Source organism: Carcharhinus amblyrhynchos, chromosome 6 (assembly GCF_965287045.1).
Source record: "Carcharhinus amblyrhynchos chromosome 6, sCarAmb.v2.hapA, whole genome shotgun sequence".
In the NCBI taxonomy this organism is placed as follows: Eukaryota; Metazoa; Chordata; class Chondrichthyes; order Carcharhiniformes; family Carcharhinidae; genus Carcharhinus; species Carcharhinus amblyrhynchos.
Window position 1 is genome coordinate 46938751 of NC_137329.1, and position 15331 is coordinate 46954081.

Here is a 15331-nt window from a genome sequence, read left to right on the forward strand (position 1 = left end):
ATTGATAACTCATAGTTAAGGATTCTCCAGGGAGTAGTGACGGTAGTGTGAAAAGAATTCAAAATTCAGTTGGGGATGAGAAAATGGAATCCCACACTAGTGTTCTGGAATTAAATGAAAGAAGTTACATAGGCATGAGGACCGATTTGGCCCACGTAGAGTGGGCAGGAAGGCTAAAAGGTAGGACAGCGGATGAGCAGTGGTAGTTGTTTAAGGAGATACTCAGGTCCTCACAACTGAAATATATCCTAGTTGGGAAGAAAGATGGTAAGGGGGTTAAAAAAAAATCCATGGCTAAATAAGGATGTCAAGGACAATATAAAGACAAAAGCTAAGGTATACTGTATTGCAAAGGCTAATGGCAGGCTGGAAGATTGGGAAACTTTTAAACTTAAACTAAAAAAGTAATGTGATGTGGAGTTGCTGGCATTGGACTGGGGTAGGCACTGTGAGCCATCTCTCAATATCAGGTTAATGTCCAACAGGTTTATTTGGTAGCGTGAACTTTCGGAGTGCTGCTCCTTCATCAGGTGAGTGCCACCAAAGATGGCATAATGTGAGTGGGATAAATGGATTTTTTTCTGGATGGCAAGAAGTAACTAGTGGGGTGCCACAGGGTTCAGTCCTTGGGCCCCAGTTATTCACAATCTATATTAACAACTTGTACACAGAGATAGAAGGCTCTATAGCCAAATTTGCAAATGACATAAAAATAGGCAGGCCTGTGAGTTGCAATAAGGAAATAAGAACCTTACAAACGGATATAGATAGGTTAGGAGAGAGGGCCAAAATGTAGCAGATGGAGTTTAACGTGGATAAGTGTGAGGTCATACATTTTGGTCAGAAAAATTGGAAGGTGACTTATTGTCTAAATGGGGACAGTCTTTGTGGTGCTCCGGTGCAGAGGGATCTGGATGTTCTCGTTCATGAGTCACAGAAAACTAGCATGCAGGTACAGCAGATAATAAAGAAAGTGAATGGAATGTTGCATTTATAGCTAAAGGAATAGAATATAAAGACAAGGAAGTTTTGTTGCAACAATACAAGGCATTGGTGAGGCCTCACCTGGAGTATTGTGCACAGTTTTGATCCCCTTATTTGAGGAAAGCTGTAGTGGCATTGGAAGCAGTTCACAGGAGGTTCACTAGTTTGATTCTAGAGATGAGGGGTTTGTCGCATGAAGAGAGATTGAACAGTTTAGGCCTATACTGCCTGGAATTTAGAAGAATGAGGGGAGATCAAATTGAGGTATACAAGATGATAAAAGGTATGGATAAAATAGATGTGGAGCGGGTGCTTCCACTAGTGGGGCATTCTAGGATGAGAGATCATTGTCTTAGGATAAGGGGTAGCGAATTTAAAACAGAGCTGAGGACAAACTACTTCTCTTAAAGGGTTGTGAATCTGGAATTCGCTACCTCAAAGTGCGGTGGATGCTGAGACGTTGAGTAAATTTAAGGAGGATTAGACAGATTTTTAATTGGTATTGGGTTGAAGGGTAATGGGGATGAGGAACATATCAGCCATGATCGAATGGCGGACCAGACTCGAGGGCAGAATAACCTAATTCAGATCCTATAACGCATGAACTTAGCTTGTTTCCTATATGTTTGATTTATGATTCTGACTAATAGAGAATTATTATTGTTCTTTCTAATGTTCCTAATAATTCAACACTGGTGAAGGAAAAACTACATTTATTAGTAAACCAATATACGTGTGTGGGTGCTTAGATAGCAGGGAGCAGTTCCAGGAGAGTGTGATAGTGTCATTGAAGGGGAGAGAGGAGAGAATACTGAGGCTGGGCATATGGGTACGAAGTGTCTGCAGAGGCTGACTGCTTTTTTTTTATAGAAATTTATTTTTTCATAAGTCTAAATGTGAAAATTTAAATGCAGTTTGAAGTAACCACTTATCCTTGTATACTGCAATATCTGAAATGTAATTGTTTCCTGTTTTCCTCACAGGCGGATATCCGGCCACAGACTGATGGCTGTAATGGTCTCAGGTATAATCTGACCTCTGACATCATCGAATCGATTTTTAGGACCTATCCTGCAGGTGAGTGCAACATCAGCAGAAAGCTTATGAATTTGGATAGGACAAATAGTGAGCTATGGGCAACATGTCTGCTGGTAGGCAGTCTGTATAGAACAGTCAGCATTTTTGACCCAGATGATTGTGTGATACTCTTACTTTGTTTGACAGTGAAACAGAAGTATGCAGAGAATGTTCCTCACAATATGACAGAGAAGGAATTCTGGACCCGCTTCTTTCAGTCTCACTACTTCCATAGGGACAGGATCAACGCTGGCTCTAAGGATCTCTTCTCTGAGTGTGCCAGGATTGATGAGAAAGGTGAGCCTTAAATTCAAAGCACGGATTTCAGTAGGTGCAAATATGGAGAGTAAATGGATCTGTGCAGACATAAAATAGCTTGAGTTTTTTATTATTCATCCATGGGAAGTGTGCTTCTCTGGCAAGGCTAACATTTATTGTCCGTCCCTAATTTCTCTTGAGAAAGTGGTGTGAGTCACTATCTTGACCCATGTTCCATGGCTGCATCCTCAATGCTGTCAGGAAGGGAATTCCAGGATTTTGACTCAATGACATTAGAGAAATGGCAATTATATTTCCAATTCAGGAGATCTGATATGGAGGGAAAATTGCAATTAGTAGTGTTCCCTTGTTTTTCTAGAGGTGGTGGTATTAAATGGATTTGGTGAATTTGTTGAAGTGTATCTTATACGTGGTACACAATGCAGTCACTGTTTGCTGGTTGGAAATGGAGCGAACATTTAATAGGTGGTGGATGGGGTGCTGGTCAAGCAAACGTTTTGCCCTGAAGGCTGTTGAGCTTCTTGAGTGTTGTTGGAGCTGAACTTATCCAAGCTAGTGGGGAGTATTCCGTCACACTCCTAACTGTGATTTGTAAATGGTGCACAGGCTTTGGTGAGTCTTGAGGAGAGGTTCCTCGCTGCAGAATTCCCAGCCTCTGACCTGAATTTTGCTACTCCACCTGCATTTTTAGTCAATGGTAACCCACCCCAGGATGTTGATGGCAGATTAAACAATGGTAATACTGTTGAATGTCAAGATGTGGAGATGCTGGCATTGGACTGGAGTGGGCACAGTAAAAATGTCTCGCAAGACCAGGTCAAAGTCCAACAGGTTTATTTGGAATCGCGAGCTTTCAGAACGCTGTTCCTTCAACAGGTGAAAGGAAAGGTAGATTTCACAAACACGGTATATATAGACAGACACAATTGCAAGATAATGGCTGGAATGCGAGTCTTTACAGGTATAGACAGTGCAAGTGGAGAGAGGGATAATCACAGGTTAAAGAGGTGTGAGTTGTCTCCAGTTAGGACAATTAGTAGCATTTTGCAAGCCCAGGCCAAATGGTGGGGATTATATGTAGTGTTACACAAACCCAAGATCCTCGTTGAGGCCATCCTCAGGTGTGAGGATCTTGGCTATCAGTTTCTGTTCAGCGATTCTGCGTTGTGTGTCTTGAAGGCCTTGGAGAACACTTAACTGGAGATTGGAGGCTGAATGCCCTTGACTGCTGAAGTATTCCCTGATTGGAAGTGAACACCTCTGCCTGATGATTATTGCAAGGTGTCCATTCATCCGTTGTCGAAGTGTCTGCGTGGTCTCACCAATGTACCACTCCTTAGCACATCCCTTCCTGCAGCGTATGAGGTAGATAATGTTGGCCGAGCCACATGAGTATGTACCTGGTAGGTGGTGGTCTCACGTGTGATGGTGGTATCCGTGTTGATGATAAGGCATGTCTTGCAGAGGTTGCCGTGGCAGGGTTGTATGGTGTCTGTTCTCCTGAAGGCTGGGTAATTTGTTGCAAATGATAGTCTGTTTGAGGATGCACAGTTGTTTGAAGGCAAGTAATGGGGGTGTGGGGATGGCCTTGGCGAGATATTCGTCTTTTTCAATGACATGTTGAAGGCTTTGAAGATGATGTCATAGTTTCTCCGCTCCGCAGAAGTACTGGATGAGAAAGGGTACTCTGTCAGCACGTCCCGTATTTGTCTTCTGAGGAGGTTGGTGCGGATTTTTGCTGTGGCACGTCAAAACTGCCAATCAATGAATGCAATGTCATATCCTGCTCTTATGAGGGTATCTTTCAGCGTCGGTAGGCATCTATTGCATTCCTCCTCATCTGAGGAGATCACGTGTATATGGAGGGCTTGTCGATAGGGGATGGCTTCTTTAATGTATTTAGGATGGAAGCTCGTGAAGTAGAGCATCGTGAGGTTATCCATAGGCTTGCAGTAGAGTGAAGCGCTGAGGTGACCTTCCTTGATGGACGACAAGGGGATTTTCACAGTAACTTCATTGCAGTTTTAATGTAAGTGTATTTGTGACTAATAAATAAGCTTTTACTTTATTTTTATGTACAGGAACCCTGAATAACAGACTTAGCCTGGAAACAAATTATAACTGGTTGAAATTAATAGAGACCTATTCCCCAAGCAGTTTTTGTCTCCTGTAAAGTCTGAAACTTGCCATTGCAATGTTTTTGTTGGTTTTGTTTTCTCATCCACAAATACATAGGGGTTGAATTATATATAGGATGAAAACAGGTCAAATGTTACTTAATGTCTTGTGGTTAACCTCTGTTTTTATTACTTGAACGATGCTCTGCAATAGTACAGTGATGCCACTTTTGTCTGAGAAGAGATGCTGTTATATTTTTCTCTGATCAGGTTTGAAGACTCTGGTTAGTCAGGGAGTGAAGAACCCTCTGGTGGATTTGACTTCGCTGGAGGATAAATCATTGGGCGAGGTGAGCATTTCTTTGTACCAGTGGTTCAACAGGGCATGTGAATAACGTGTTTGCTGTACCATGCAATCCGACACTTAAACAGAGCTTCAGTGTTTAAGTAATTTGGCAGTGAGAAGTATAACAAGTAGAGAGGAAGGCAGTCAGCAGCTGTGCAACCAGCTACCCTTGTCCTAACAATTGTAGCACTGAGACCAATTTGTGCTGTTCCAAACCTTGATTCCATGTTCTTTCCTTTTCATGGCTGCAGGCAATATGATTAATCCTTGTTTGTGATCCGAACTCTCCAGTCACCAGATGAAGGAACAGTGTTCTGAAAGCTAGTGGCATTTACTACCAAATAAACCTGTTGGACTTTAACCTGGTGTTGTGAGACTTCTTATGGCAATTATTTACTCAGAGGTCACTCTTTGGAGTGGGCCTACATCTGAAATTAGTCTGCTGAACCATTGGGATGAGTGGGGGTACAGTGAGACAGAGATTTTAGTGGCTCCGTAGAAAGAAGACGCAAAACTATAGGACCAAAGCAACAATTAAAATTCTACTTTGGGCTATTTAATTGCATGGCTGCTGATGGAAACTATCATGTTAAAGTGAATGGAAGACAACTGAAATGGCAAAACAAGAAAGAAAAATTCAGAACATATGCCTAAAATAGCCAGCATGTTAACACTGTAGCTGATACTTACACTAACAGTCCGAGTTAATTGCTTGATATAGAATCTGCTTGTAATGAGAATGAATGATATAAATGGTGGGGACTTTATACATATCTTTTTTAAAAAAGTGTGCGAGTGACTAATATTCAAGTTTCACAATATAGTCTATAGAGTTCAGCATCACCATTTTCTCCCTTAAATGGATCCTGTCTTCCTATTCCAGCACGCTGCTGGTTAGCTTCCCATCTTCCACCCTCCATAAATTTGTCATCTAAAATTATATATCCTAACTTGCGACAAGTCTCATTCACCCATCACTCTTATCCTTATTTACCTACATTGGTTCCTAGTCTGGCAATGCCTGTATTTTAATATTTTTATCCTTGTTTGCAAATCCATTCATGGCATCACTTCCCTCTCTGTAACCTCTTGTAGCACCACAATCCTAGGGGATCTTTGTACTCCTCCAAACCTAGTATCTTGCATGTCTCCATCATTCTTGGCTGTGCCTTCTACTGCAAGGCACTAAAGTCTGGAAACTCTTCCCTAAACTTCTTTGTCCTTTAAGGTGCTCTGTAAAACCTACCTCTTCAATCGAGCTTTTGGTCACCCATTGTAATATTATCCTGCAAAATCTCTTGGGATTTTTTATTACTAGAACAGCCACAACTCGTATTTATATAGTATCTTTAATGTAATTAAATTGTCCAAGGTGCTTCATAGGAGCATTAGCAAAATTTAAATCCAAGCTACATATGAGATATTGGGATTGATGTCCAAAACGTTGGGTTTCAGGAAGACCTTAAAGGAGGAGTGATTAGTAGAGATTTCAGGAGGAAATTCTGGAACCAAGGGTTTGGCTGCAAAAGGTATGACTGCCAGTGATGGAGTAGTTCAAGTCAGGAATAGTAGAGGCCAGGATTGAAGGAGCATGGACATCTTGGAATATTGTAGGGAGTAGATTATAGAGATAGGAACAGGTGAGTCCATTCAAAGATGTGGCAGCAGAGATGAACATTTTAAACAAGCTGTTGCTTAACTAGAAACCAATGTAGGTAAGCAAACACAGAAGTGATAAGTGAAAGAGATATGATGCGAGTTAAGACATGAGCAGCGGAGTGTTGGATGACCCAATGTTTACAGAAAGTGGGAGAATGGCCAAGAATGTATTGGAATGGGTGTGGATGAGTGTCTCAGTAGCAGATGAGTTCAGGCAGGAATAAAGTCGAGATTTGTTATGTAGATGGAAAAAGAACAAAGAAAATTACAGCACAGGAACAGGCACTTTGGCCCTCCAAGTCTGTCCGGACCATGCTGCCCGACTTAACTAAAACCCCTACCATTCTGGGGACCATATCCCTCTATCCCCATCCTATTCATGCACTCATCAAGATGCCCCTTTAAAGTCACTACTGTGTCTGCTTCCACTACCTCCCCTGGCAACGAGTTGCAGGCACTCATTGCTTTCTGTGTAAGAAATCAGCCTTGTTCATCTCCTTTAAACCTTGCCCCTTGCACCTTAAACCTATGTCCCCTAATAATTGACTCTTCCACCCTGGGAAAAAGCTTCTGACTATCCACTCTGTCCATGCCTCTCATAACCTTGTAGACTTCTATTAGGTCTTTCCTCAACCTCTGTTGCTCCAGTGAGAACAAACCAAATTTCTCCAACCTCTCCTCATAGCTAATGCCCTTCATACCAGGCAACATCCTGGTAAATCTTTTCTATACCCTCTCCAAAGCTTCCACGTCCTTCTGGTTGTGTGGTGACCAGAATTGAACACTATATTCCAGTGCGGCCTAACTCAGATTCTATAAAGCTACAACATGACTTGCAATTTTTAAACTCAATACACCGGCCGATGAAGGCCAGCATTGCCATATACCTTCTTGACTACCTTCTCCACCTGCATTGCCATTTTCAGTGACCTGTGTACCTGTACACCCAGATCCCTTTACCTATCACTACTTTCAAGGCTTCTGCCATTTACTATATATTTCCTATCTGTATTAGACCTTCCAAAATGCATTACCTCACACTTGTCTGGAAGATGGCCTTAGTTAAAGAAATTATATCAATGTAAGTTTGTTGTTGTTCTGTCATGGGATGTGAGTGTTGACTCAGTAAAGAAGTGGCAGTGTATTTTCAAGTCAGGATTATTTTAAATTTAAAAGTGAAGCTGCAGATGGTTGTGTTCCCATCTGTGCATTACCTTGTTTTTTTTATGTGGTAGAGTTTGCAGGTTTGTGAGGTGCTATCAAACTGTTGGTAAGTTCCTGCAGTGCGTCTTGTAAATGGTGTTCATACCACAGTGTTCATGGTGGAGGGAGTAACTGTGTGAGGTGATAGCTGGGATACCGATCAAGTAGGCTGCTTTTTCCTGAAACATGTTGCTCTAAAATGCTATTGGAGCTTCAGTTATCCAGACAGGTGGGGAGGATTCCATCATGTTCTTGACCTGGGTCTTATAGACAGTGAAATTGTTTTTGGGGAGACATAATATGAATTACTGGCAAAATAATTCCCAACCCCTGACCTGCTCCTGTGACACAGTAAGAAGTCTGACAACACCAGGTTTAAGTCCAACCGATTTATTTGATAGTAAACTCACTAGCTTTGCGAGTTTACTATCAAATAAATCAGTTGGACTTAAACCTGGTGTTGTCAGACTTCTTACTGTGTTTACCCCAGTCCAACGCTGGCATCTCCACATCATGACTGCTCTTGTGACTACAGTTTTTACATGACTGGTACAGTTCAGGGTTCTAGTTAATGATAACTGCAGGGATTTGATGGTGTGTGATTCAGCGAAAGCAGTGTCATTAAATATCATGGGGATATGGTTGTGTTATTGCTTGTTGAGAGATGCCCATTGCCTGGCATTTTGTGTGGTGTGAATGGCACATCCCAAGTCTGAATGTTGTCCAGTTCCTGCTGCATGTGGACATAGGCAGTCATTATTTGAGGACTTAGAAATGGGAGTGAATGTGCAATTATGAATGAACATCTCCACCCATGACCTTATGATGGAGGTGAGGTCACTGAAAAAGCAGCTGAAGCTGGATTAGTCTAGGACACTACTCTCGAAGTTCCTTGATGTATTGAGTCTGGGATGATTGGACTTTGTGAACAACTAGTGCAGAGTTCTCCCCCCTGATTTCTATTGACTTTAATTTTGCTAGAGATCTTTGATGCCACACTCGGCCAAATGCTGCCTTGATATCAATGACTGTCGCTTTAACCTTGCCCCTACGATTCAGCTCTTTTGCCCATGTTTAGATCATGGTTGTAATGAGGTCTGGAGCCGAGTGGCCCTGGCAGGCCTCAAATTGAGGTTCAGTGAGCAGTTATAGGTAACTGAGCTGTTTGTTATCACTAATGACACTTTTGTTTAAAAAAAGACTGAAGGGATGCTAATTGCTCAGATTGGATTTTTTCTTTCTGTTTCTTTTTGGTCAAGATGTAGGTTACAGATAGGAGGGGGTGAATTCAAGCAAGACTGATTTTTCCTCTTCCCGCTTGTCCATAAGCAGGAAGTGTTTTGATTTTTTTTGAATAAGTGGTGGTGTATTTCCCACTCCTTGGTTTTTGTGTGATCTGATTTCTACCAATAACTCACACAAAGTCAAGTTAAGATTAACTCAGAAGATTTGTTTATTGCACACAAAAAAAATGCAAAAAAAGTGTCTGCAACTTCCCACTCCGCGTTCATAGAGTAAAGGGAGGGACAGACAAAAGAAATTAATATAGGATGAAAACAAATTATTGCGAATGCTGGAATCTGAATCCAAAAGAGAAAATGCTGGGAATCTCAGCAGGTTTGGCAGCATCTATAAGGAGAGAGAAGAACTGACATTTCAAGTCCAGACGACCCTTTCTAGCTTCCACTTTCTATGCCTTTTAGCTTTGACAAAGGTCATCTGGATTTTCAATGCTAGCTCTTTTCTCTCCTTACAGAGGCTGCCAGACCTGCTGAGATTTTCCAGCATTTTCTCTCTTGGTAGGAGTTAATATAGTATTGGGACCGCAGAGGAAAATAATGTTGCTTTACATGAGTTCCACAGTTTAAAATCGAAGTCCAATCAGGAATTCTTTGAGGTCAGCTTGCTGAAGACTGGTGCTTTTCTGGTGGTGTTGATGCTTCACAATGAAGTAGGCAGGCAGAGATTGAATGAGTTCTGTAGCTGGTAGTTCAAACATTTTCCAGCAGAGTAGGATTACATTGGGGCCAGTTGTTCAACCTATTTATCTAGTGTCTGGAAATTGGCTTTGTGTCCTAGATTGATCGCGCCCCAGTCATTCCGGGTTGGAAGAGATGTTATTTTTTGAGAGTCTGGTGTTCGTGAAGTTGTCTCTAGGCACACCAACTCCACTAACAGCCGGGCTTTCATTTAGCTGTTGCTATGAATTTCGATTCCCGGCTTGGGTCACTGTCTGTGTGGAGTTTGCGTGCACCCATGTCTGCGTGGGTTTCTTCTGGGCACTCTGGTTTCCTCCCACAGCCCAAAGATGTGCGGGTTAGGTGAATTAGCCATGCTAAATTCTCCCTCAGTGTACCCGAACAGTGCTGGACTGTGACGACTTGGGGATTTTCACAGCAACTTCATTGCAGTGTTAATATAAGCCTACTTGTGACAAATAAATAAACTTTAACTTTAAAAGACTGTATGCAGGTATGCAAATAGACATTCATGCTTGCAGAAGGGGGAAAATTATGTGCATGTTATGAAGAAAACTATAAAATTGTGTGGATTTGAATGCAAGCCCATGGAAACTGCACGTGTTTGTCTGGTTGGCTTGAGACTGTATGTACTTTGTGATGCATTGAAAATGCACTGTCGCAATTTGAGCACACTCACCTGAGTGTGAATATTATAGGATCAAAGACATTCCATCAATTCATATTTACACAAGTGTTGGAGTTTATAAATTGAGGTGCGGTTTGTTAAGGTGGATGTAAAAGATTCCACAGCATTATCTGAAGATGCGCAAGGCATTTTCCTGGTGTCCTGGTCAATATTCCTCTCTCAACTAATATTCCCCCCAAAAATTAAGCTATCATTCAATTCATTTCACAATTTAGTGCAATTTGCAGTAAAAGATTTGCAGCATTTATCTAGACAACATTAGTAGCAGCATTTCAAATGTAAATTATTGTGAAACACTGCAGCACATGAGGTGCTATATAAATGCAGGTCTTTGACATAATAAATATTTGGAACCGATTATATATTTTTATTCAACAGGCTACACTGATTCGGGCATATGTATTTGGACTGGGGGTTCAGGGGGCATATGCTTATTTTTATGATGTATGTTTTTAGGTGTTTCTCCTCAGATATAGTGTATGACATAAATGGTTTAAATGTAAGAGGGGTATTTGTGACAACTTGTATATCAACAGTCTTACTGCAGTGAAAATTGCTGTTCACAGGGTTATGGAACTTCAGCGCTGTCATCCTCTAAATCCAACAAGGAGAGCAGCAATGCTGCTATAATCCGTCGCTTCAATCATCACAGTGCCATGGTGCTGGCAGCCGTCCTCCGCAAACAGTATGTGTCAATGCAATTTTCTTTGGTCCTTTTGCAAGGCGTCTTTGTTTTTGGTTTGTTTTCGTGGGCGTTATTGGCAAGGCCAGTATTTAATGCCCATCCAGTGAGAAGGTGTTTGTGAGCTGCTTTCTTGAATACAACTGAGTGCTTGTTGTACAATATCAGCAGACAGTTAAGAGTCAACCAATATTGCCATAGATTTGAAATCATATAGGCCATGGTCCAGAGGCACAAGGATCTTCAACTAAATTACTGTTTGTGTTAAACTCATTTAACTGAGCACAGACTGGGATTATGTCCTAGGACCTTCCAGTCTGTGTGGCCCATTCATGCACTTTGTCATATCCAAGCTCATCAGAGCATCATTTTCTTGTAGAAACATAGAAAATAGCTGCAGGGTAGGCCATTCGGCCCTTCGAGCACTATGCACTATGCTTACGTTATGTTGAAATCTGCTGTTAACGTGTCCTGTAGGAACTGCAAAGTTGAAGTGTCAACACTTGTCTGTTAGCTGTCACAGCACTGGGTGATGATTTAAAGGGAAATTTCAATTGCTATTTCCTGTCATGCCACTAGATGATGCACAAAGGAGAATTCCAATCTGAATTTTGTCTGGAATCATATTTTACTTAAACTGCTTTCTAAAAAGACTTGGTTGCCATTTTTCACAGTTAGTGAATTTTATGATCAAAATAAGGTTCTGGACAACCTTTTAAAAAAAGCTTTTCATAACATTTCAATTTATCTATTAAGTTGTGCTTTTTTATAAAAAGCCATTTAATTCCTTCATTAAAATTTGAAGTTAATTAACGTTGGTTTTTGGAAAATAAACACCAGTTAAAGCTAATTAATTATATCATGCATTTTTGACAGAACAGGTTGATGCTAATGGCATGAACGCGTGTAAAACACTTTTGATTTCTAACACTGAATGAGATAGAGATACAGGGTTAATTGATAGAGAGGGGAGAGATGGTTTCTTGTTGAATTTCTGATTTTTAAAGTTGAATTTTGACAGGAAAACCTTTAATCAGACCTATGCCAGTAGCTTGGCATAATTGAGTGGCAACTTTACAAAAGTAGTTTTCATTTGAATGAGGACATAAGAATTTATAAAAGAAATATCTAAAATTAATGGCAAAATACATGCGTTTAAAATGGTAACTGATATATATCTGCATGCCTTGCTTCTGTTATCCCCATTTCACCACTCTTGATTTCTGCAGTATCTTAAAAGTTTTGTGTACAAAATGCATTTTCTGTAAATGTTTCACAACTTGTAACATTCCCCATCATGTTTTCCCTGTCACATTTTGTTGATACAGTATAAGTCTCACAACACCAGATTAAAGTCCAACAGGTTTATTTGGTAGCAAAAGCCACTAGCTTTTGAGGTGCTGGTTGCCCCTTCATCAGGTGAGTTGGAGGTGAATGGAACTCCCGCTCACCCGACGAAGGGGCAGCCAGCGCTCTGAAAGCTAGTGGCTTTTGCTACTAAATAAACTTGTCGGACTTTAACCTGGTGTTGTGAGACTTCTTACTGCGCTTACCCCAGTCTAACGCTGGCATCTCCACATCATGACATTTTGTTGATAACATACAATTATAAAATAGTAACTCCAACTCATCATTGGAGATCTACATAGAATAACCTGCATTTATGTAGTATGTTTAAAGTAGAGGAATATCCCAACATGCTTTGGAGAGTCATGAAAGAAGATAGGCCACTAGGCCAATTTGGGGTGGATGGAAGGTTAAGGTGAGCAAAAGATTAGTCAAAGAGGCATGTTTTAAGGAGAACCTTAAGGGAAAAAGGGTAAGTAGGGAGGTGGGATGGCTTTGAGGGGTGAGTGGGGCATTCCTGAGTGGTACCTGGGTGGTTGAAGATGGAACTGCTAATAATGCACCAGAGGGGGAAGGGATGAAAAAGAGGCCAGAATTGAAGGAATGAAGTTGTTGGAGGGTAACTGTGTAATGTAACCCTTTGTGTCGCATTTGCAGAGAAACACAAAATGATCAGAACAGTGAGAACAACAACACTGATGGTAATTCCCGTGATTCAGATTGTTTCCAGCCGCCAGTCAAGAAGGTAAAGATAAAGGATGTTACAAAAGAAAACAAAACTATATCATTCTGAAACAATGCTTAAACAAGATAGATATCAGACTTCCCGTGTGGTAAACTGTAGTCGGGATGGCAACCAACAACAGGAATAAAACACAGACTCTGAGCAAGGCTTTAAACATTGAACAAAATCTTCTATATAAGATTTACCAGCATTTCACCTCAAAATTTGGTTTCAGCTTGCTTGGCCATTAACTTAAATTATCCATTCCCAGTGCCTCAGTAAATTTACATGATGAGAAACTGAGTCAGGCAAGCAATGAAATTCCTTGGTTTGATTCCTAGCCTGCTGAGTTGGCTGATTGCAGCTAAGTCAGTGGTAGGGACAATACAGCTAATTTATTCTTTCATGGGGATGTGGGCAAAGCTAGCATTTGTTGCCCATCTCTAATTGCCCTTGAACTGAGTGGCTTACGAGACCATTTCGGAGAACAGTTAAGAGTTAACCACATTGCTATTGATCTGGAGTCACGTTCCCGCTGCCTTGGAAGAGCAGCCAGCATTAATCAAGGACCCCATGCAGCCTGGATATATTCTCTTCCACCGTCTGTCGGGAAAAAGATACAAAAGTCTAAGGTTGTGTACTGACTGACTCGAAGTTTTGAATGGATCTATCTTATATTAAGCTGATTTTTACACCCTAGCTATGACTGTAACACTGCATTCTGCACCGTCTCCTTTCCTTCTCTATGTGCAGTGCACAAGAAACAATACTTTTCACTGTATATTGATACATGTGACAATAAATCAAATTAAAACATGTAGGCTGACAAGATAAGGATAGCAGATTTCAATCTCTAAAGGACATTTGAGATCTAGATTGCTTTTTACAGCAATCGCTGAAAGCTGACATGGTCACCATTTCTGAGACTAGCTTTATATTCCAGATTTACTTATTTAAATTCTACAAGCTTTCATGGTGGGTTTTGAATCCATGTCTCTGGATCATTAGCCTGGCCTCTTGATTACTAGTTCAATGACATTGTCATTCTCTCTCTCTCTTGCCTCCTCTCCTCTTGCCATTGTCATTGGTGTTTGTACCTCAGATAGAGAGGAGAAAATCAGAAAGGTTCCATGTGAGCAAATAGTTCTTAGCACAATAGCCCATCCTCTTTCCATATTCCTTCAGCTTCCCTTTCTTTCTGCACTTCACTGATATAATCTTGAATTTTGACTTTTCTGCCTCAACATTGTGGATTTCAAAGCTTCACAACTCTAAAGAAGTTTCTGCTGCCTCGGTTTTAGGTTTCTCGCATTTAGTCTTGTATCAATGCCCCAATGTTCTTGTACCTCCCTTGGTGATAGCACTCTGCCATTTACTCTGTTCCATCCTTTCTATATTTTAAATGCTTCCATCATTATTGATGTTGTTCTAATAAGAAAGATCCAATTCTTTTAGGTTTCCTTCTCATTAATGTTTCTACATACAGCCAGTATTGTCGTGAATTTGATGCATTCTCATCACAGCCCCTACGTACCCATTAATGTGGAACCCTAATACTTCTCTCAGTACTATAACAGGTCTTAAAAATTTAATATAGACTCATCTTTACCTCTTAGCTTTAATATTCTATAGCTTGGCAGCTGGTTGGGGGGATGGATTTATAATTCTGTTACAATAGTTGACCACAAACATTAACTGTTTCCCCCTCCACTGATGTTGCCCGATTGTTATGTTTTTCCAATATTTTCTGTTTGTATCTGAGAATTCAATTAGCTTGTCTTATAGCTTTAACAACTTCAGGTACTGCCTTTTACATCCTGAGCCTGTATTCCTAAATACCTCTGCTCTTGAAGTCTCACAATAACAGGTTATCATCCAACAGGTTTATTTGGAATTATGAGCTTTCAGAGTGCTGCTCCTTCATCAGGTGAGTGTGATGAAGGAGCAGCGCTCCAAGAGCTCATGATTCCAAATATATCTGTTGGACTTTAACCTGATGTTGTGAGACTTCTTCTGAGCTCTCCCCAGTCCAGTACTGGCATCTTCACATCATGGTTACCACACACTGCCCAGTGGAACAAATATTTCACAATGCTTTATTTAATGTCTTGATGTGAGGTATTCTTGCCCATGTTTTCTTTCCAAATCCAATTCAATAGAGGACCTGTATCCTGTAAAGGAATAATGTCCTGCTGTTCCTGATTATTCTCCTGATATGATGTGGGTATGCCGGCGTTGGACTGGCG

At 40.9% G+C, this 15331-nt stretch overlaps 1 protein-coding gene across 3 annotated transcripts in view; it reads left to right on the forward strand.

The window, feature by feature from the left end:
- gtf2h1 (general transcription factor IIH, polypeptide 1) overlaps positions 1 to 15331 on the forward strand; it is a 58450-nt gene that overhangs the window by 19859 nt on the left and 23260 nt on the right. For all 3 annotated transcript variants that reach the window (XM_080190390.1, XM_080190389.1, XM_080190392.1), the window contains 5 exons: positions 1968 to 2061; positions 2209 to 2358; positions 4728 to 4807; positions 10899 to 11017; positions 13019 to 13106. In XM_080190390.1, coding sequence (XP_080046516.1) covers positions 1968 to 2061; positions 2209 to 2358; positions 4728 to 4807; positions 10899 to 11017; positions 13019 to 13106 — 531 coding nt within the window. The remainder of the gene's footprint in view (positions 1 to 1967; positions 2062 to 2208; positions 2359 to 4727; positions 4808 to 10898; positions 11018 to 13018; positions 13107 to 15331) is intronic.